Here is a 23,498-nt window from a genome sequence, read left to right as displayed (position 1 = left end):
CTGCATAACCGCCTTAATTTTGGCTGGGTCGACCAAAATACGATTCTGATTGATGAGGTGCCCTAAAAAACTGAACCTCTATAAACCAGAAATCACACTTGGAGAATTTGGCATACAACCTTTCCATCCTCAAAACCCCAAGAATCTCTTGTAGATGCCCCTCATATTGTTCCCTAGTCTTCGAATATACTAGAATGTCATCGATAAAAACGATCATAGATCAATCCAACATGGGCCTACACACCCGGTTGATGAGGTCCATGAACGCTGCTGGTGCGTTGGTGAGCCCAAAAGGCATCACCACAAACTTGTAATGCCCATAACGAGTTCGAAAGGCCGTATTCTGAATATCCTCCTCCCATACCCTCATCTAATGATATCCAGACCGTAAATCAGTCTTGGAAAACCAAGACGCTCCCTGAAGCTTGTCAAAAAGATCATCTATCCTCAACAAAGGGTAATGGTTCTTCGCTGCCAGCTTTTTCAGTTCCTGATAATCAATGCACATCCGGTGCGAACCGTCCTTCTTCCTTACGAAAAGGATCAGAGCTCCCCACATGGAGCTTATTGGTCTAATGAACCCTTTCCCCAATAGCTCTTGCAACTGAGAAGATAATTCCTGCATCTCAAGAGGTTGAAGACGATATGGTGTCTTGGCAATCGACACCGTGCCCAGAATCAGATTGATCCGGAGCTCCACCTGCCTCTCGGGAGGCACACCCGGTAACTCCTCGAGAAAAACATCAGGAAAATCTCATACCACCGGAGCATCAGAAATAGAAGTCGATCCCTTCTTCTCAACCTGCGTATCCACCACATAAGCTAGAAAACCCATGCATCCATGCTGTAAACTATGCCTTGCCCTGGCGGCAGAACAAAAGGATGATCCTAATCTAGTACGCTTGCCATATATAGTCATCACTCCCCTACGAGGATCCCAGACTGTCACTAATTGGCGCTCGCCAGGGCCGGTCCAAATGTATATGGGGCCCGGGGCGAAAAGAAAAAAAAATGGGCCCTTAAAGATAAATATAATAAAGATTCAAAAATAAATATCATTTATTATTGACTATAAGCACATTCAATTAACAATAAGAAGCAAACCAATTTGTTTATATTTTGAGCTAGTTTAAGTTTGAATCAACTTTAGGCCCTAAAAATCATTTTGATAATAACTTTATATATATATATATATATATATATATATATATATATATATATATATATATATATATATATATATATATATACACTATATAGCCCATAAATTTTGGGCCCCCAGGAGTCGTGGGCCCTGGGCGGTCGCCCGGGTTGCCCACCGTCTGGACCGGCCCTAGCGCTCGCAGTCGATCAGAGCCCAGTTCGGCTCAACCAATCCATACCCATGATCACTCAAACACCCCCCATCAAGATAGGAATGAGGTCTATCGGATATCCAATCCTGAAAATATCTAACACACAACCCCGATATACATCAGTAGCTGAAACAGGATGCTCATCAGGTATCGAGACACTTACGGGCTTGCTCAAGGCCTCTCGCGCAATACTAAAACCATAACTAAAAGATGATGACACAAAAGACCGACTCACAGCCGAGTCAAATAGCACAAGCGCGATCAAAAATTCACAAGGAACGTACCTAAACAATTGACAATATAAGCAACATAAATAAATCTACAGAAATATAAGGAATACATGCTAGCCAAGACATCTGGATCTGTGCGAGCCTCCTTTGTTGTCAACTGAAAAGCTCTGCCCCAAGCCTTCGATGCATCGGCCTTCCCCTGCTGACCATAAGTGATACACCGTGTCGCTGGGGCAGGAGTATGAACCACCCTAGATGCAAGCTGTGGACAATTGGCCTTCACGTGGCTCGTCTGGTTGTAGCTAAAACAAACTCAAAATCCCTTGGGGAATTACCTAGCTAAATGCCCCTCCTTGCCACATAGGTAGTAAGCCGACCCGGACCAACATGTTCCCTTATGAACTTTGTCGCATTTCCCATAAGTGTGTCCCTTCTGGCCTCCAACTCTCTGATCAGCGGGCTTAGCCCGCTTAGTTGCTGGCTACGACTGCACTGACTTCTTGGCCCTACCCTGGGTCTCCCTCTCCTCCCTAGCCTAAATCTCCAACTCAATATCTCTCCTCCTTGAATTGGTCTACAACTCAACCAATGTCCTATATGTAGTGTTCGCAACAAACTCCCAGATATACTTCCTTAGAACACTTAAATACCAGGCTACACAGGCCTGCTCCGTCGATACTTGCTCAGGGGAAAACAAACCCCTTTCATGAAACATCTTAGTAATCTCAGTCACTGTCTATGTCTTCAACTTGAGAGAAAGTATCTCCTGGGCTAACCTTTCCCGCTCAACTGCGGGCACAAACTTATCCCTAAACATCGTAGTAAACCTCTCCCAAGTCAACGCAATATGCTCTGTAGGTTTGTAGTTAGCAGTCACAAACTTCCACCAGTCCTTCGCTCCCAAGCTAAGCAGGTTCCATGCAAATCGAACCCTCAAATTTTCCAGACAGGATCAGGTATAGAAACATCCCTCAACATCAAAGATCCATCTCATTGCGGCAATCAAATCATGGGTCCTATCAAAATCGGTGGCTTCGTGTTGGTGAACTCCGGATACCATAAAGAATCACCCCCTGCGGTCTCAAAGCAGTAAGAGTCGTGGTGGCTGTGGCAGCAGCAGCCTCAATAACAGTGGCATAGCGGTCATCAAAGGTCTCAATCAACATGGTCTTAACAGAGCCAAACATCTCCAGGATTTCCTCTCGGATTGTCGCGACCACCTCTGTAGCAACAATCCTTCGAATCTCATAATCACTGGCACTCGACCTCTTAGGGTCATTGGAGCCTAAACCTCCGGTAACCACCATACTGAAATGCATAAGAAAATCATCAACACAAGCTAAACACATATATCAAATCTCACACCCCTACAAGCTCTCTACTCCCTCGAGGTCATTTCCCCGAGCCGCATACAAATCCGGTGCTTTCAGTAGTACGGGCCCAATACTACCTTCCACACCAATCTGTATTCGTCTCAGGTTATATTCTCGAGACCCCAAGAACATTACTTCCTCATATCAACTATGGAATCAGCCTACTGGTTCCTGAGAACCTCAAACATACATCTAGATACTAGTTTTAGACCACTCCCAACACTGCTCTACTTCACGAGATCTCCGCTGCCCTCGCGTATGCCAATTGTACATAGTATGAGACTCGATAGACATTTGAATAAATGATCCTACCTCAAATCCACAACCAAACAAGGAACAGGAAGTAAGGCTAAAACATGCATTATAAGGCTATAAAATCGTAACCATGTACAACTATAAAGCAGACGCCTAGCAAATAGATAATGCAGATTCAATCCCATAAGGAATGAACTCCTAGGCTAAGCCATCATTAATCAGGAAACATTTATACTGTTTCAGCAAGATTCCTTAGCCTACCCCTAGCTAGCATGCAATCCTATTTTCTCACAGTACAACATGTCTGCTCTGCAATACTAAAATGAAAAATAAGGTATCTTAGGAAACTGCCGCTCGAGCGCTGGTTGATTGTACACACTGCTTCTCTGGGTTTTTCCTCTTGTAAAAAGTCTTCATTTCTTGTTAAGTTCTTAAAAATGCTCGAACCCTCAGTTTGAGTTTGGAGTCATGCAAAGGTTCATCGAAATTCCTTAAACCAGGGCTCTGATACAAAATTGTAACAACTCAAATTTTAGACCAAAATTTTCATTTTTAAAACTTCCAAAAACATAGTTTCATAACCAGATCAACTACAAGTCATCTCAAAACCACAAATATCATAGCTATCAGAGTACATAAAAGATCATGTCCCATTAGTAAATTTCCAATGTGTATGTACAATCAGACATTCACCTTCCCGCGGTCCAGCGAAGTACCTGCCACATACAAATCAACAGTTGTAAGCACAAACCTTAGTAGGTTCCCCAAGATACCACATATAACACAACATAAGTAACATCTATGGGTTATCTGTAACCTTGGTACTATCAGTGGTCCCCGTGAGCTAACAACACACTCGTAAGGTTATCCGTAACCTTTGGTTGGCTGTAAGCAGCCCTGGTCACAACAAATATCATATCAACACTTAACATAACATAACAACTAGACCTAGCTGGTCATGATATTAAAGCTAACCTACCATACATGTAAGAGTAAGTGAGGAGACTCACTGATACTGATGACATGAAAACCTAGCATCCGAACTGCTGGATCTAGACTCCGCCTGAAAATGATGCACAAAGGTGGAAAGTTTTTGGATCTCCAAGCTTGATGACACCTTCTTCTTCTTCTTCTCTAACATTCTTCTTTAACTACAAGGCGAAGAATCACTTAAAACTTGCAAAATCACACACACAAGCCACACACACGATATTAGGGTTTTAGAGAGGGTTGGAGGCTGATAAGGGTGGCTAGAAATGAGACCATCATGTTCTATTTAAAGGGGACAAACAAATACTAGCGTTTGCATCTGAGCCTAGTACGCCCATTGTACTAAGGGGCACGGCCAACGTAATAGGTGGCCTCTGCAATTCTTCATGGTGCATGAGTACGCTGCGCATACTTATGCGTACGCCCCGCGTACTGACTTGCCAACCTTTCATATTTAGGGACTAATTTTTACATAATAAGGAAAGATTCAAGAATAATCATTGTACCTCATTTAGGGATGTTACACAACATTTGAGCATTAAGGAAATTAACACTCCTTTTTATTTAAGTGTGAAATTTAATGTGAACTCTAATCGAGCTATGGTTCAAGTGGAGTATATAAATCGAAATGGTAGCATGATGTATGTTATACATTACACTTGATTTGGAATCACATTCACTTTAAGAAAACTAAGTCAATCTACTATCAAACCACGTATAGAACACTGGAAGGAAGTTGATGGAGTACTATAATACTTGAAAATAGAAAAGTACTCTTAAGTTGATTACTAGAAGGGTATTTTGATGCCAACTAGACATATCACTCCAATGATTCTAAATACACAAGTGTTTGGGTTTACATACTACCTAGAGGATTTATTTCTTAGGCACGAAAGATACTACTTGTAGCTCACCCGATGATAGATGCCGAGTTTATTTCCTCAACAATATTAAGCAAAGAAAAAGAGTAGAATAAAGATCTACAACTATCTGTAGGATATTCCAATTCCATCTATTCTCATGTATAGTGACAGTAAGATCACATTGTCTAAAGTATCCGATGTTGTGTATAATGGCAAGTTAATGTGTATTGGTATTCAACACATTTATATGGGACAACTTTGAAAATTGTGGCATCAAAATTATATGTATATATATATATATATATATATATATATATATATATATATATATATATATGTGTGTGTGTGTGTGTGTGTATGTGTGTGTGAAGATAAGTATGAAGTCGGCATATCTGTTGACCAAATCTATGATGAGAGATTTGGTTGGAACTACTACAATAGACATGGGTTTAAAACCACGATATACTTGTTCAGTGATGGAAACCCAACTTGAAATTAATGTTACTACTTAATTTTAAAAAGGAAATAACAAAGTTACTAAAGATAAAAGTTGCTATGAATATTGATAGATGCATGTGAGGTAATCGTTGCTGAGAAGAAGGTCGAGTTAAAAATATTAACAAAACTTTAGAGACATATAAGCAATGAATATGCTAAAAAACTTTTCTTATATGATCTAGAGGTGGTGGTGCCTCAAATGAATATTAGTGGTTTATCTTCTAGAGGTTCATGAAAAGGGTTTATAGTGTATGTTCATATTCATGTTTAGTGAGAATACAAAGATAGCAGGTGATGTGGAGGCATAAACCAAAGAGGTCACATAGTTATTGGTTTAGAACCATATGATACCATTAAATCAAACTCTTCTTGTTTCACAATACTAAACTAGGGTTTAATCTTCATTACACCTAAGTGACATCATCTGTCTAAGTGAAAGGAAACTTGCCAGCTTGGTGGGGAATTGTTGGAAATTTAAGTGATAAAATGCAAGTTGGGATTTCCCTTTTTCCCATATAGGTGGGGAAAGAAATTTAAGTTGGATTTTAAGGTATTCTTTGAACTTAGCCATAAAAGGATTTAATGCATCAAAGGATGTGCCAAGCACCGAAAAGCACTAAGTTGGGTCGTGTACACGAGATGTGATGTTTGCAAAATGTCATGATTTACATGCACTTGGTACTTCATATGACCACATAATTGCTATGAGCTAATGAGCTTTTCTTTTTAACCAAGTTCGATCAAATTAGGTCAGTTCACCCCATCAACGTTGACTACACTGTGACTAATTGGGCAAGGTCCATGAACCTTCTAGAGACCTCTATGAAAACGCACTGACTTCATGCATACACATCATGTAAAAGCACATGCTACGTGATAACGTGTGAGAGGAACGAGGACTTCATCGAGCCAAAGTTGTTTGGAGAATTATATGGTTTCCACCACTATAAATACAACCTTCTTGGAATCATATTGCACACACAAAAAATCGAGGTCTTTTCCTCTCTCTCATCTCTCTGAAAATTTAGATAGAAGGTTGTTCTCGATTCCCGATTTGTGAGTATTCACTTTGCATTTATTAGTTCTTCCGTAGCTATTGGAATAAACAATAATTTACATTAAATCCTAGGGGATTATGCTGAAACTTACAAGATATTGAGCATGCAAATCATTTGTAGGACATACATTTATTTTTTGTTTCTAGTTCTTCTTTTAACAAGACACTCTCTACTTTTTTTATAATCAAATATGATCTATCTTATTTTTGGACAAAACTTAACAAATAATAATAATAATAATAATAATAATAATAATAATAATAATAATAATAAATTATAATTTGTGATGAGGCTTGAAGTTTAATTCTCCATATTAAATTGTTAGATTGTCTCTATTTGTTATAACTATTCCTTATTTAATCACCAATATTAATTATTGAGTTCTTTGTTATTTAATCATCAATATTAATTATTGAGTTGTTTGTTGATATTTTGACGTTTCGATAGTCAGTTCACGATATTAATTATCGGATTGTTAAATTATTTTTTTGAAATTCAATATAGGGAAATAGAGTTTTTTCTTTGTGTTCAATTTTGATATTATTTGTATTTGTTTTGTGCAATATTTTGATAAACCAACGTCAATTTTTTTTTTGGAATTTTCTCTATTTATCTTTATCTATCCTAATAAAGAAAACCTAAAAATGTTATTTTTCTGACACGTAATATTTTTCTATTATTTCTATCATTTCCAAATTTCTTTGATAACCAATAAATTTCAATTCAAATTTTGAGAATAAAATATCATATCTTAATAACATTTTGGAAATATAAATAATATGAATCATTTAAAAAACTAATTAAATCTCTTAGATGTTAATGTATTTCAAGAAATCAGGGATACATTCTTCTAATTACTTTCTTTATTATTATTTTATGCAAATATAATAATTTTAAACATTTCTACTTAGGTTTACATGAATCATAGCATAATATATTAATATATAGGAGAAAATTTACCTAAACTAAATGTATTATCAATCAGTTTTTATTTCGAAAAATATATTGTACAATCCTTTAAAATCAACGTGTAAGAGCTTAAAGTATAAAGTCTATAATCAAACAAAAATAGTTACTTATGAGTTGGTTTATATTTTACAAAATCATTTCTTTTGTTTGATTATAAACTTATAATATATGTCCTTTCAATGTTAGGAGATTCGCCATAGTATATTCCATTTACGTGTAGTTTGCCATTAAAGAATAATAAACAAAGAAAATATATATTCATCAATCTTGACTCGTCAACCAATAGCATATATAATTTGACACCTATTAAATCAAATACTGTGTGGTTATTTTTAATAAAACATTTATGCATGGTCGAAAGAAAAAAAACACATGATGCTATGGTTGATGTATATAAAGGATGTCATTCATGAACTCAACTTGCATTCCTAGATATAGAAAGTTCCAATTTTGTGTGAGCCATGAGTTCTGCAAAAGGTCTCAACACTCTTACACAGATCAAAACCACCATCAACGATGGTCTAAGATTGAAGGAAGAAGATCAACCTTTGAGCCCTATGTCAAGATTGTTCCATGAACCTGGTTCCAATGTCTACATAATAACCATGATGGGGTGCAAGACCAAGATCAACCCTGCTGTCGTCAAACAAAATCTTGTTCATTCTCTCCTTCGACATCCTAGGTTCTCAAGCCTGCAGGTATAAATATAACCTTGAAACCACACCATCAAAAGTTGAAACTGTTGTCGCCCATGGTTCACGTCCATGATGTGATAATTTGTCTCACATGGGTTATGAACTAATGAACTCTATTTAAGTTGCTTATAGTAGTTTCAAGTTGAGTTGGAGGTTTGTGCATCAATAGGTTATTTTGTTATTTTTATGTTTACAAATAAAAACCTATATCAATATACAATTACAAAGCGTTGGGTTTATATTTTTAGGTCTTTACGTTAAAAAAACAAAACAATTTACCAAAATTTATATATTTTTATTTTTATGTTCTATATATAAAACTAAGAAATTATATATATATATATATATATATATATATATATATATATATATATATATATATATATATATATATATATATATATATATATATATATATACTAGATGTGTGTCCGCACAAAAAATCGGTAATAAATAGTTTTTTATTTTGATGAATAGTTTTTTACGAGAATAATTATTTGATTTTGTTATTACTTATTATGTAATAAGAAAAATTATCATTTTTAATTAAAATATTTATGTTTAGAACTTATATTTATATTGTATATTAATACATTTGATATAAATTAATTATTATCTTTATCAAATTTAAGAAATGTAAATCAACTTATATTGATGAATTTAATATTTTAAAATTGTTATTTTTCTCAAAATTAATTTTTTAATACCTTCCATAATATAAGTTTTTCAAAATTTTGGTAAGTATTAATAATTTTGTTATGTATAATTGATTTGAACAAAAAACTTTATATCTTGTACCTTTTAAAATTCAAGATATGAATAATATATTTTATATATAGTATAAGATATAAGATAAGATATTATATATATATATATATATATATATATATATATATATATATATATATATATATATATATATATATATATATATATTAATGAATGTTGTGGATTTTTTTTTTCGATTTATTTTACAAAAAGTAAAAACTAATATATCAAATTTTATTAAATTTAGGCAATCGTTTGGTATAAAAAATTTGAAGAAAAAAATAAAATTATTTCATTTTTCCTGTTATTTAATGCCAAGAATAAAGAAATAAGTAAGAAAACTAATTTCTTTTCTAACAAAATAACTCTATAGTTTGGAGAAAAATGACTAAAATGAGAAATCAAGCCATCAAGAAATACTATAACACCAACGTAGTGCAATACGATTTCCAACCAATCAATGCCATTTTCTACCTCTCCTTTTCTTCACCTCAATGGGGTAGAGCAAATAGAATACCACCCCGACAAAAATGGTGGAGATTAACAAAGTTCTTGGTGAATATCCTAAAAAAACAAAATAAAAATAAAAAACTGTTTAGCTATACAGTTCGAGCCGTACCCAGGCATCCAACCATTTGTTTATGGTTCTAATAAATGGATTAAAGAAATAGGCGTTTGACTTCTTTTGAGGGGTTATAGCCACAAAATGCTCCGTTTCCATTTTTTTCAGTTATACTTTTTATTATCTTTTGTCTCCGATTTATTCTTCACTTTTATCTTTTAAGTACATGCAATCTAGAATTTAATTAAAAAGATGTTTACTTTTTTGCCACGTTATTAATTTAGTTGAGTAGTTAATAAGTTATTTTCGTGATTTTACAAACATAAATATGAATTGCTTGAAAATAACAAATATTGAAAAACAAATTAATTTCCATTTTATTTATATTACAGAATTGTTTCTTATGAATATTTTCCGGTTAAATTATTTTCTGGTGTACCAAATAGTGGAATCTGCTTTCCATTTAAATTCTTTTTCCCCGTATTTCCATTCTACATGTTAGGGGTGACGATTCATGACACGACACGACAAAAATACACGACACGAAACAAAATTGAGACGAAACTGAAATTCGAATTCGTATCGTGTTCGTGTCAAGTGTAAAAAACACGACGTCGTGTCTTGTCGAGTTCGTGTTCAAAATTTGACACGATTTAACTTTTTTTCTCGTGTTTTTCGTGTTTGTCGTATTTTTTGTGCTATGTATGAATAAATATTAATTAAATACATTAATTGTTATTTCATGTTATCTTTGTTGTGCCGTGTCGTGTTTGTCATTTTTTAATCGGTTCGTTTTCGTATTAGTTAAAAAAAACCCGATATCGTGTCGTGTCAGACAAAAACACGACACGATGGCTCGATTTGCCACCCCTACTACATGTAATTATGAAAAATTGTTGTTGGGGTTATCTTTCTTACTTGAACGTACTGTTGAACATGTCAAAGTGTATGTGTGCCCGTATGTGTTTAAAACAACAACAATTATATGAGTGAAAACAATTCATTGCAATCCTTTTTAGTTTAACTTACAAGAATATCAATGTGTAACAAATAAAAACAATTCATTGCAATCCTTATTCAAACGTGATAATAAAATGTGATAACTAATTCTATTGTTTTCTGGGAAGTTATTCTCGTTTCTAAACTCTTGCCTTCTTATCGATTTTTAGGTCGTCGACAAAGAGACCGGAAGCTTCATATGGGTTCCAACAAACGTGAACATTGACAACCATGTTATAGTCCCAAAAATAGAACCGAATATTGCATTCCCAGACAAATTTGTCGATGACTACATCTCAAACCTTAGCAAATCTCCCATCGAGAGTTCAAAGCCTTTATGGGATCTCCACCTTCTTGACATCAAGACAACCAACGATGAAGGGACCGGTGTTTTTCGCTTCCATCATTCCTTAGGCGATGGTTTGTCTTTGATGACACTTTTTCTTGCTTGTACACGAAAATCATCGGATCCTGATGCTTTGCCAACGCTTCCTGTCTACAAAGAATCTAGTTACATCAAATTTTCTACTGTCCGGTCGGTGCTAGAAATGTTTTGGAACTCCTTTGTTTCCGTTGTGCTGTTTGTGTTCACCGTGTTTTTCCTTAAAGACACTGAAACACCACTGAAAGGCCCTTTAGGCGTAGAGAATAGACCTAGACGTTTTGTTCGCAAGAGCGTGAACTTATCTGACATTAAGGTGGTGAAGAAGGTCATGGATGTGGTAAGTTAACTTTTTTTTTTATTAGGGTTTATTTCATTGTTGTATATGCAATTAAAGTAGTCAAACAATGAAACGTGGTTATATATATATATATATATATATATATATATATATATATATATATATATATATATATATATATATATATATATATATATATATATATATATATATATATATACTAGCCGTCTACCCGCGCAAAGCGGCGGGCGGCGAATATTTTGATCTCTTTAGAGTTAAAACCATTTTGCGTTCACTTCGAGAAATGAATATTAAATGACATCTATTTTTCAAGAGCATTACCATACCATATTAAGAGGGTGTTTGGCTAAGGTTTTTTAAAACAACTTATTAGGTTCCACATTACTATAAGTTAAAAAAGTGTTTGGATTAAAATAACTTATTCCGGTGGAGAACCTCTAATACATCATTTTTTCATAAGTTACCCTACACTTACTTATTAATTTATAAGCTAATAAACTAATAAGCAATAAACTTTTTTGCCAAACACCCCCCTAAATGGTTATTACTTCCATTTATACATACCCAAACCACTTGTACTGTTTATCGTCCTTTTTTTTCGTTTTCGTTAATTCATTTATTAATTTAATGTCCTACTAAGTAAAATGCTAAAATATATAAATAATAGTTTATAAAAATAAACCTTTAGAATATCAGGTGTTGTGATTCAAAAGTCGATAAATAAGCCTTTGAGAAGGCCAAAATACTCAGGTGTCAACTTGTTCATTGTGATTTTAAACCAAGTTTGGTCACAAATTAAAACATTTTCAACGATGGTATGTAATTCAAGAATTCATATTGATTTAGGTTCTCGAAACCTTAAAATATTGAACAAAATCTATATAGAACCTTATAATAAGGACAATAATCACCGTAATCAGGAAGTCCATGTGATGAAACTTGATAGTATAAGGACCAATGATGAAAAATGTTTCATTTTTAGACTAAACAAGATGAAAAATATACAAACTACCTTAATCATGTCAAATCTTGTGTTTAGCTGTTCTTTATTGCAAAAGTAAGATGCCAAAATATACAAACTAATGATAATACAATGCTCTAACTGGCCATCTTGGTTGAGTTCTTTGAACCTGTAAAGCCAACACATTAAAGAAACATAGTAAAAACCTTTTTAGGAACAAACCTGATATAATAAAGCCTTCACCCAATATATTTATAAGATAAAAATATAAAAAGTTAAAAATGATGAAATCAATTACAAGTAAGGATTAAAATAAAAACCTGTTGAGAAAGAGCTATCTGCAGGACGGATATTTGAATCAACATGTATTTTCTTATGGTTTCAAATTTTGAATTATCCGAAATTCAGGGAAGGAGATAGAATTTGTTGAGAAATATAAGGATTCAAAACACATGTTCAAATTTAATATTATTTTATTGATGACTATTTGTACTATTAGCTTAATGATTTGAACGTCTTAAAAAAAATAATATTATTATATTCAATCTATTTTTAGAAATAGTGGGATTTCTTTTATAAGATAGTAAAGATATATATATATATATATATATATATATATATATATATATATATATATATATATATATATATATATATATATATATATATATATATAGGTGTGAGACCCATGTATTACATGATTTTATTTAATATATATATATATATATATATATATATATATATATATATATATAAAATTTTAACAATTTAAAAAGTTTGAATTTATAAGAAAAATGAGAATTTTTTGAATTATTAAAATTAGTGAGGCTTTAATGTATTGATTACATTACATATATAAACCCTTTCTAATAAATACATTACATATATACTAGCTTACATATTAAATTTGGAATTTTAATTTAATAAAATAAAAAATACAATAAAATGACAAGTGGAAAATATAAAATTTAAAAATTTTAGAAAATGCCATATGTCCAAATAAAAGAGAAGATGACATGTAGCAAAAAAACCTTCATTTATTAGAATACTAATTTATAACCCGTGAGAACCACGATTATAAAATTAATTAAACTTTCATATAAAAAGTCAAAATTATTAATTAATTATTTTAAATAAATTATTATTTAAGAGAAATTTTTTTAGTTATATAAAATTATAATCATTGATTTAAATAAATACATGAAGTTATATCATCTTATAATACGTATTAAATTTATTTTATTTTTCAATCTAATGTTATCTATCCTAATAAATGAAGATCATTTTGCCAAATGTCATCTTCTCATTAAATTTGCCACATGTAATTTTGTAAATTTTTTTATTAAATTTAAATCCACATGTCATTTTGTGATTTTTTTAATTAAATCAATAAATATGCCACATAATACTAAATTTATATATGTAAAGTATTAAATATATTTTAATGTGATAATAAATGCAAAGAATCTAAAAAATATATATAAGATATATTAAAATACATTGAATATTATAATAAATTTAATGAATATGACAACAATCATTGATATTATTGATGACCTTTCTAATAGTGTTTCTATTTATTCATCAGTTGAATATGTTTATTTATTTTAAAAAATTTTAATATTTAAACTTTGATATATTTTTTTTAATCAACCCGTGTAATACACGGGTTTCACACCTAGTTAATCTAATATAATTAGAGTGGGAAAATTTAAAATTTGAAATTTAAATAAAAGAATCAGTTATTAGTTTAATGTAATTAGAGTGAAAAATTTTAAAATTTGAAATTTGAAATTAATAATTAATAGGTTGACAAGTGGCATGATAATGAATATATAACATTAATGAAGTGTTCTAATTGTATGACACTTGTCAATAGGAGATTAAACCTATTCTTTTATTAGAATAGGGATATATATATATATATATATATATATATATATATATATATATATATATATATATATATATATATATATATTAGACCATAAAAATTTTAATAGAAATTTGTATGCAATCCTAAACACTTATTTTAAAAATACAAAAAAATATATTTATAAAATGCAAAATTAATGAAAATTTTTGAAATTGTTTTTTTATGTATTGTTTTGGTCATTTAGATTATCCAAAATAAATAAATAAATAAGATTCTCATTTTTTTTTATATATATTTGAAATATTCTACTAAAATATTTACTACAAATATTAAAACAAAATTGTTAAAATATTCAAATATTCTACTAGAATAATATACTATAATTATTTAAACAATTCTAATATAATATTCGAATATTTTAACAATTCTAAGAATTCTAGTAGAATAATAGTACCTTTTACATATCTAACAATTTTAGTAGAATATTATAATATTTATATTTTAATATTTTATTAGAATATTTTATGTAAATTAAAAAAAAATAATAATTTTTATTTATTTATTAATTTTATTTTTTTGGATTAATTAAACGATGAAAATATTATTTAAAAAAAAGAATTTTAGAATTTTTACTTTTATTTTGCACTTTACATTTTTATTTTTATTTTTTAATCTCCATGATAAGTGACTAGCTTGGCATCTAAATGTCTCATAAAATTAACATGGTTTCAAACGAATATATATATATATATATATATATATATATATATATATATATATATATATATATATATATATATATATATATATATATATATATATATATATATATATATATACTCCAATGAAATAAATGGACAACAAAATATTGTGTTGGAAAAAGAGTCTCCTGTGACAATCTTATAATGAAATGGCCAATGGTGTGTTTGGTTGTTGAAAGCTGTTTTTATTTTTCAGGAAAAAGTTTTTTCAAAAAATAAAGTTAAATTTTCATTTTCAGTTTTCAATGAAAATCTTAGAAAATGTGTTTTGTTGGAAATGGTGAAGTTTTCATTTTGTATCTTACGAAATTTAGAAAACTTTGCCAACTATAAAAATCATTTTTCTAATTACATACAATTTGGAAAACAATTTTTTTTATTTTTTTGGAAAAATTTTAAAAACTGAATCAACTAAACACGCTTTAAAATTTTCATTTTCATTTGAAAATTTTCACAGAAAACTAAAAAAATTTACACAGCTAAAAATTCAGTCCAAGGATTTTCACAAAAAAGACCACATGGATGTTAAAAAATAAATGGTGACCAAGCTTTTTTTTTTTTTTTTTTTATATATATTTTTTAAAATGACCACCAAGTCCAAAATAGGCCCATTTTGTATTATGAAGCAACACTTTTAGCAGATAATATGACATTTTCTCTGGTTTGCATCAAGACATTGGAACCAAAAATGTTATTTTCAGATACTTCAAAATGTTTGCTTTAACATATTTTAAAACCATAAATCTCTCTTGCAATATCATTTGAGCCGCAGATCAGTGTATTAGCGAATTTGAGTCCTGGATTAAACGAAAATAACAATTTTGAAACTCAAAGAACAACTCTGAAATGTATATTTTTGCCTGAATTGTCTATTTATATTAATTTTTCTCTTAAATATCTATTTTTTGTCCGAGATATCTTCTCTAAAATATTTTTTATAAAATATGTTTGATATTACAAAATCTTTTTATGAAACAAATAAAACGAATTCTAAATACAATGTTTCTAACTTGATGGTCATTTTCGTAAATAATTCAAAACTTGGTGATTATCTTTAATTTTAAGGAAACTATGTTATCATTTTTGTGAATATCCCCAAAAAATAATAATTTTAAATAACATAAATGATATTGAGATTGACCATCTACATTTATGTAATGGATTCGATATATGTTGCAGACATTGAATGATGTAGTGCTTGGAGTTACTCAAGCAGGTTTATCACGCTATCTGAATCGTAGATACAGTAAGTTTATTTGCATCTATATCTGTATCTTTCAAATTTTGCATCTATATATCTACCTTTCATGCTATATCTAAATCGTAGATACAATAACTTTATTGGAGTCACTAGGTAAGTCCTAAAGACGAACTAGTTTTATGTAGTGGTTATAATAAATCTAAGTGCCATTTGCAGGTGAAAACATGAATCTTAGTGGATCAGATCATCCTAAGAAAAACGACTTCATTCCAAAAAACATTCGCCTTCGTGCCACGTTCTTTTTTAACCTAAGACCAACCACTCGGATCGATGTGAGTTCATCTGATTTCCATCTTATTCAATAAACATATTGAAACTCATGGCCTTAAGTATGTGAACAAATCAAATATCATTCTAGTTAACTTTTTTCTACTTATCATCGGTGAATGTGTAGACTTTTGTCGAAACAATGAGAACGGGGAAGATGGGTAGATGGGGAAACCAGATCGGTTATGTGCTCCTCCCATTTGCAATCGGACTAAAAACAGACCCCTTGGATTATGTAAAAGAAGCTAAGGCAGTCATCGATCGAAAGAAAGCCTCTTTAGAGCCTTTATACACTTATTTTGTTGTTTATTTGGTCCTCAAGTTATTTGGCATCAAGGTACATGCATCACCTCACAATGAGAAAATTAAACAATTATTAGGTTTTGTTTAGTGAGTGTATACATGGAATGTTACTTTTACTACATTAAAACCAAAAAATTATTATTTTAATTATGATGGCGAACAATGGCAGATCCACATTATCCCAGGGGCTTGTAGACCCACTTAGTTTTGATCTTTAACCCAAATATAGTGTAAAAATAAAAAAATGATGGTGAACAATGGTGGATCTACACTACCCCAAAAGGTGTACCGATTTACTAAATTCTGATTTTTAACTCAGATTGTCTATAAAAATTAAAGGATTTGTGTAGAGCTTTTGTACTAAATAAATTCTCAAAAATTGGGTTAGAAAAATTTTAATTACATAACCAAGTTAGGTTTTTAGATCTTTTTTTGTTCTGCTATTAATGTGAATCTGGGGTTGATACAGGCGGTAGGGAAACTAAACCATAAGGTTTTCTTTAATACAACCTTGTGGTTCACTAATGTGCCCGGACCACAAGAAGAAGTCACGTTTTATGGGCATGAAATCACTTACATCGCTCCTAGTTGTTATGGACAACCTAATGTAAGTATTCATATACAAATATATGTACATATATTCAAGTTATTTTACTAAACCATCTTTTGAGTTATTAGATCATCAATGTATCGAATGTGTTGTAATTGATTATTACCAATACTAGGTGCAATGTTTTAAAAACCGGTTTTTTAGTTGAACCGGTATGGTGACCGGTTCCCGGTTCAAGCGGTTCGACCGCCGGGTGAACCGGTTTATATATTTTTCATGGTTTTTTCTATTTTCCTACACATACATACATATAGAAATTAAGAATTTGATGTTTACAAGTTCAAACATTAAAAATACACATAAAAATAAGTTGTAGATGAATCCAAATACATTAAAATAACACATAACCATAAGTTTTAGTGTTTTACATCAATGCATATACGTCAAAAAGAAAATAAAGTATAATACCGAAACGAAATATAGTTTTTAATGAATACAAAAACCTCAAAAGAATTTATAACTTTTACCATATGTTTTTATTTAGAGAAAACTAAATAGATTTGAAAAAAATCACCAATGTTTATTATGTAAATGGTTCTTTTTCATGTGTTTTTATTCGGTTTAACCGGTTCAACCGGTTTATTTTGACCGGTTCAACCAGTTTTTTCTAAAAACCGGTCGGTTCAATCCGGTTCAGAAATCAATATAAAACCGGTGATAGTTGAACCGCTCTTTCTCCCGGTTCCCATTCCAACCGGTTTGACCGGCCGGTTCAAACCGGTTTTTAAAACATTGACTAGGTGTGAGACCCATGTATTACATGGTCTTATTTTAAAAAAAATTAAATATGAAATTTTAACAATTTGAAAAATTTGAATTTATAAGAAAAATGAATTTTTTTTTTGAATTATTAAAATTAATGTATTGAATACATTACATATATAAACCCTTTCTAATTAATACCTTACATATATATTACCTTACATATTAAATGTGGAATTTTAATTAAATAAAATGAAAAATACAATAAAAAGACAAGTGGAAAATAAGAAATTTAAAAATTATAGAAAATGCCATATGTCCAAATAAAAGAGAAGAAGACATATGACAAAAAAACCTTCATTTATTATAGTAGATACACCTTTTCTAATGATAGCCTAAAATGGACATATTTTCAAACCATTTCTATTAGGTAGCATATATTCATATTCAATAGTTAGGAACTTATTTTATGAGATCAGATTGCCTAAATATAATTTGACTTTTTCTAACTAGTGCCTTATTTTGTAGCCAAAATTATATGCACTATGTCTTTTATAAAGGAAAAAATAGAGGAATCTTATGTATCTAAGTATCTACTATCTTTAAATAATCACCATCATATTATATGGTAATAATAATAGCTTGACATTTTACCTGCGTACAAAAATTATAACTTACCAATTTTTGTAAGATCTGATGTATACACTAGGATCTTGATATTTTAAAAAATCCTATCTTATTTGCAGGAAAAGATTGCAATAGATACTTTACATGCTATTAAGTTACAAATTATATTACACAATTTAACCATTGATCATAATAATTATATGAATTTATTACTTCGAGTTATATTATTAAGGGATAATTACATGTTTAGGTAATGTTCATTTTTCTTCACATTTAGTTAATTACTATTTTTGTACTTCACTAGTGAACATATTTCTTTTTGTTTAAAAAATATCATTACAAACGGTTATCACAAACAATAAGGTTATTTTTTAAACAAAAAAATAAGTTTACTATAAAATATATACATAAAAAGGAAACTATATACACAAGAAAAATGACTAAATGTGAGATAAATAATTTTTTTACCACATAATTCATTATCCCTTTTAATTTTTAATTTTATTTGTATCCAAAGAATCTATAATTTGTAAAATATTCATTTTTCTAAAATTTTGTTTCAAAAATCTATTCTTAAATCTCTTTCTTATCTTGATAAATAATACTTCACCATTGGAACACGACTTACCAACTGCCATAATTATAATAAATATAAATTATTTTGATGGCCATATAAAAATTATCTTTACTTGCAACTTCATTTATTTTCAACCTTTCACAAAATATGCCAAGTGGATAGGAATATCAAACACATATATATTTGAGTGATACACAAAGTTCTAAAAGAGAAAAAAATACTTATTAATTAATTAATTATCAAAATAATTTTCAATATATATATATAAACTTGTGTATATTACTCAAATGTTTGTACGGGTGTTTGATTTTTTTTTATCAACTTCACGTTTTTGTATGTGAAATTTTGGAAAAGATTGAAGTTTCAGATTAAGATAATGTTTGAATGATCATCTATATAATTTTCATTTATTGTAACTATGGAGGTTGATAAGTCATATTTTAATGTTTACTTATTTTTCATCAAGATAAGAAAAAGATCTAAAAATAGATTTACAAAGTAAAAAATTTAAAAATAATATTTTACAAATTAATTAGTTTTTTATTTAAATTAAAAGGACCGATTAAAAAGGAAAATTAATTATAAGATATTAAAATATTACTTTTATTCATATTTAGTAAAAAAAATTATACATAATTTACCAACAAAATTATTTTTTGTGTTCAAAAATATAATTATAACATTCAATAATCAGTTGTAATTATATTTTTTGAAAAAAAGTTCTCTGAAAAAATGGTGTACACAAAAGGAAAATGACTTAATGTAAACAAATATGAAGTTCGTTACTCTCACGAGTCATTAAAATATCGATTTTTTTCTTTATGAAATGATATTTGAGACATACGAAATAATCAAATATATATTAAGAGTATATTAAATGTAGCATAAAAAAAATGATATATACCATTATCAACTAAATATATTTTAAACTAAGCTTTTAGTAACTTCCATAAGAGAAATAACAAAAGTATCATTGCAGGCATTGATGATTCATATACTAAGTTATATGGATAAATTGACATTTATCATATCAGCAGACGAAGAAACCATACCAGACCCTGAAAGGCTATGTGACGACCTTGAGGAATCCCTTTACCTCATCAAGACTTCCGCTTTGGTATCAGAGAATGCCAAGAACAAGTAGAGAAAAAAAAAAGAGAATGATGATATACATGTCATCGTATTTCATTAAAACAAAAGGATGTCATTTTAATAATAATATGTTTGTTATATTAGAGTATTTTTGGTAGAGTGCCTGTAGGAACCTATATTTTTGAGCTTTCATGTTTTAAAATGTTATTATGTGTTAAAGGGCATTTTGGTCCTTATGGTAATATTAGACTTGTAGAACGTCAATCGATGCCTCTCACGTATTCATTTGATGTTTTGAAGTAATGAAATGTGTTATGTTGATTTGAGAATGGATTGGAATTGATAAATATAAGTTTGGGGTTGAATTGTATTGAAAATGGAATGAAAAATTTGTTTCCAGGTCCACCACGACATGGTGAGAGGCTTGTCACGACATGGTGGTAAGGTAGTGATTTGAGTGTTTTTCCATCGTAAGTCGTAGGTAGCGTACTTTACTCCACGACGTAGCATGTGGGTGTTGTGGCGTGGTGGCTAAAGTAGGTTGCTATCATATATTTCCACCACAACGTGAAAGGAAGTCGATCGCAGGATCATCTAAGCCACCACAACGCGGTGAGGGTAAGAATGTGACATCGTTTCGAGGCAGATTAAATGATCGGATAGAGTTTATTTTCTCTAAAACGCACACCCGAACACTCTAGATCATACCTCCCACGATTTCAAGGTTGAAGAATGTTAAAGAGACGATCAAGCCTGCTTGTGGAAAGATTTAGGCTTCTAAAGATCCTAAGGTAATCAACTTCTCCACTTTCAAACTTTTTAGGGCTTTAATGATGGTTTATGAGTTTGAGCTTGTTATACAAGATTTCTTCCAATAAACTTATTATTAATGGTTAACCAAGTGTTTGTAATACTAACACTTGGTTTTTGTGGAGATTCAATGGTTAAATTCTTGTTTTGATCATTATGGTTTGAAACCCTAAAAATGGAAAATGGTGAAGTGGGTTGTTATTTCATTACAAGAGGTGAGTTATAGTATCCTTTTAGAGTATGATAATGTGAAGTAGATTCATGTTAAAGCTATGATAATGTGAAGTAGATTCATGTTAAAGCATGTATAGATGTGTATGTAAATGTAGATTACATCATTGTTAGATTGTGATATCTTGGATAAAATATGTTACGCAAATGTTATGTTTTTTTGATACTTTGTGCATATGTATGTAATGAGTAGAATAAGGTATCCCTAGGGAAGAGAGTACTTAGAGTGCTTTGTTGAAATGTTTAAGATGATGGAGACCGGTTAATTATCTACCGTTAATGTATAGATGTATGTTCACTTATATGACTAGCTAGATATGTGAAGTATGCGACTAACTGTATTATTATATTGTATGATTGTTAAATTATAACTCACCAAACTTATTGTTTGATATATATTGTTTCCATGTGTTTACATGAAAGATCTAGTATGCTCAAAAGTTATATTAATGTGATATCACTAATTAACATACAATACTAATGGATCACACTAACAACAACTTGATATAATTAATTATTTATTAGAAATTGATTTTAATAAATATTCAATAAACTCTTATAATTAAATTGAAAATTATTTATTTTATGGAAATATTAATTTTATTAGCAAGTAACATTACATAATTCATATGGTTTGAATTAATAAGTCATGCACAACATTTTGGACTAGATATTTTTTTTTGTCTTTTACAAAAAAGTTAAAGTTTATATTTTATAAACTTGGTTTATAAAATATAAAGGTTTTTTTTGTCTTCTTCCATTTATTAATTAAGAAGTCAAAAAGTAAGAGCATGAATTTCATTTAGTTTATTCAAAAGGAAGGGCATGGTCTTTTAATCTGTTTATTCCAAAAAGAAGGCCATGTCTTTTGAATAGTCTATTCAAAAAGAAGGGCATGGTCTTTTGAATAGTTTATTCAAAAGTAGGGTATTGTGATATATATATATATATATATATATATATATATATATATATATATATATATATATATATATATATATATATATATATATATATATATATAAATGAGAGTGAGGCTTTCGTTCTCAAGCCTTAAGAGATGCATCAAAACTGTGAGCCTCTAAATGAGAGTGAGGCTTTCGTTCTCAAGCCTTAAGAGATGCATCAAAACTGTGAGCCTCTAAATGAGAGTGAGGCTTTCGTTCTCAAGCCTTAAGAGATGCATCAAAACTGTGAGCCTCTTGGCTCTCTCATCATCTCTTCTTTTGCTTTGAACACTTGAAGAAATTACTACTTGCTTATGCTCTCTTTGAAGTTCATATTGGTTATGAACTTCAAGCTTAAGAGTGTTAAGAGTTTTATTCAAAAGAACTGGCATTCTACATCAAGTTGAGTCATTGTTGGTGTCTCAAAGGTTCCACATTCTTCCAAGCCTCCCAAGAGGACCAAAAGAAACATAAAGGTTGTTATTTCTTCATATCTTCTTTGGATGTGTTTAAATCTTTCTACAATTTGCAAGATGATCCTTGGTGGGTATAATTAGCTTATGTTATTTTGAAATATCAAGTCTTCCGTTTGGCATTTTTATAGTTTTTTGAAACTAAATTTGAAATAAAACCCAACAATTGGTATCAGAGTCACCTTGGAAGTTTGGTTAGATTTTATGATTTTTGGAAATCTTAGTTTTTTTGAGAATATGGATAACTTGTTTTTGTATAAAAAATAAGTTAATACATATTTTCTACGACAACTTTATAATTTTTTTTATGTGAGGAAAGTTTCATGCGTCTTTTGTCATTTAAAGTTGTTTTAGAAAAACAAAGGTTGTTTTATATGTATGTTGATATGTATGGTGTGCATAAACTAGCCATGGACCATTATGATTGTTGTGTTATTGTGTTTGTTGTTTTTGTTATAAAAATGGTTGTAATAATTTATTTATTCATATGGTATGTAATAATTAAATATATTAGTTTTCTTGGTTTATTTTTGTAAAATAATAGATTAATTTTTAGAAATAATTTATTTGTACAAATATGTAACAAGAAATGAAGTTGGAGCCATTTTTTGAAGACAAAAGGGAAATTTTCGTGGTCTACATATGTGCTGGGCAGATAATGACATTTTCTGAAAAAGTGTC

General features: G+C 30.1%; 1 protein-coding gene across 1 annotated transcript; it reads left to right on the top strand.

Annotated features, from left to right (window-relative positions):
- The first annotated feature begins 8,005 nt into the window (after positions 1-8,005).
- On the top strand, positions 8,006-20,408 carry LOC111886611 (wax ester synthase/diacylglycerol acyltransferase 11). The gene is made up of 7 exons (XM_023882874.3): positions 8,006-8,289; positions 10,786-11,337; positions 16,097-16,163; positions 16,335-16,450; positions 16,573-16,782; positions 17,218-17,355; positions 20,244-20,408. Exons 1-7 carry the CDS (start codon positions 8,053-8,055, stop codon positions 20,406-20,408), a joined length of 1,485 nt encoding a protein of 494 aa, XP_023738642.1. The 5' UTR covers positions 8,006-8,052.
- Positions 20,409-23,498: the final 3,090 nt, after the last annotated feature.

This window comes from Lactuca sativa, chromosome 5, assembly GCF_002870075.4.
Source record: "Lactuca sativa cultivar Salinas chromosome 5, Lsat_Salinas_v11, whole genome shotgun sequence".
NCBI lineage: Eukaryota > Viridiplantae > Streptophyta > Magnoliopsida > Asterales > Asteraceae > Lactuca > Lactuca sativa.
This window is presented reverse-complemented; position numbering and strand designations above follow the sequence as displayed.

Excerpts from the sequence above, each read along its gene's own strand:
- LOC111886611 (XM_023882874.3), top strand. The coding sequence starts at position 8,053 with ATGAGTTCTGCAAAAGGTCTCAACACTCTTACACAGATCAAAACCACC. Across the intron at positions 11,338-16,096 it reads TGAAGAAGGTCATGGATGTG|ACATTGAATGATGTAGTGCT; the intron begins GTAAGTTAACTT and ends TATATGTTGCAG. Across the intron at positions 17,356-20,243 it reads GTTGTTATGGACAACCTAAT|GCATTGATGATTCATATACT; the intron begins GTAAGTATTCAT and ends GTATCATTGCAG.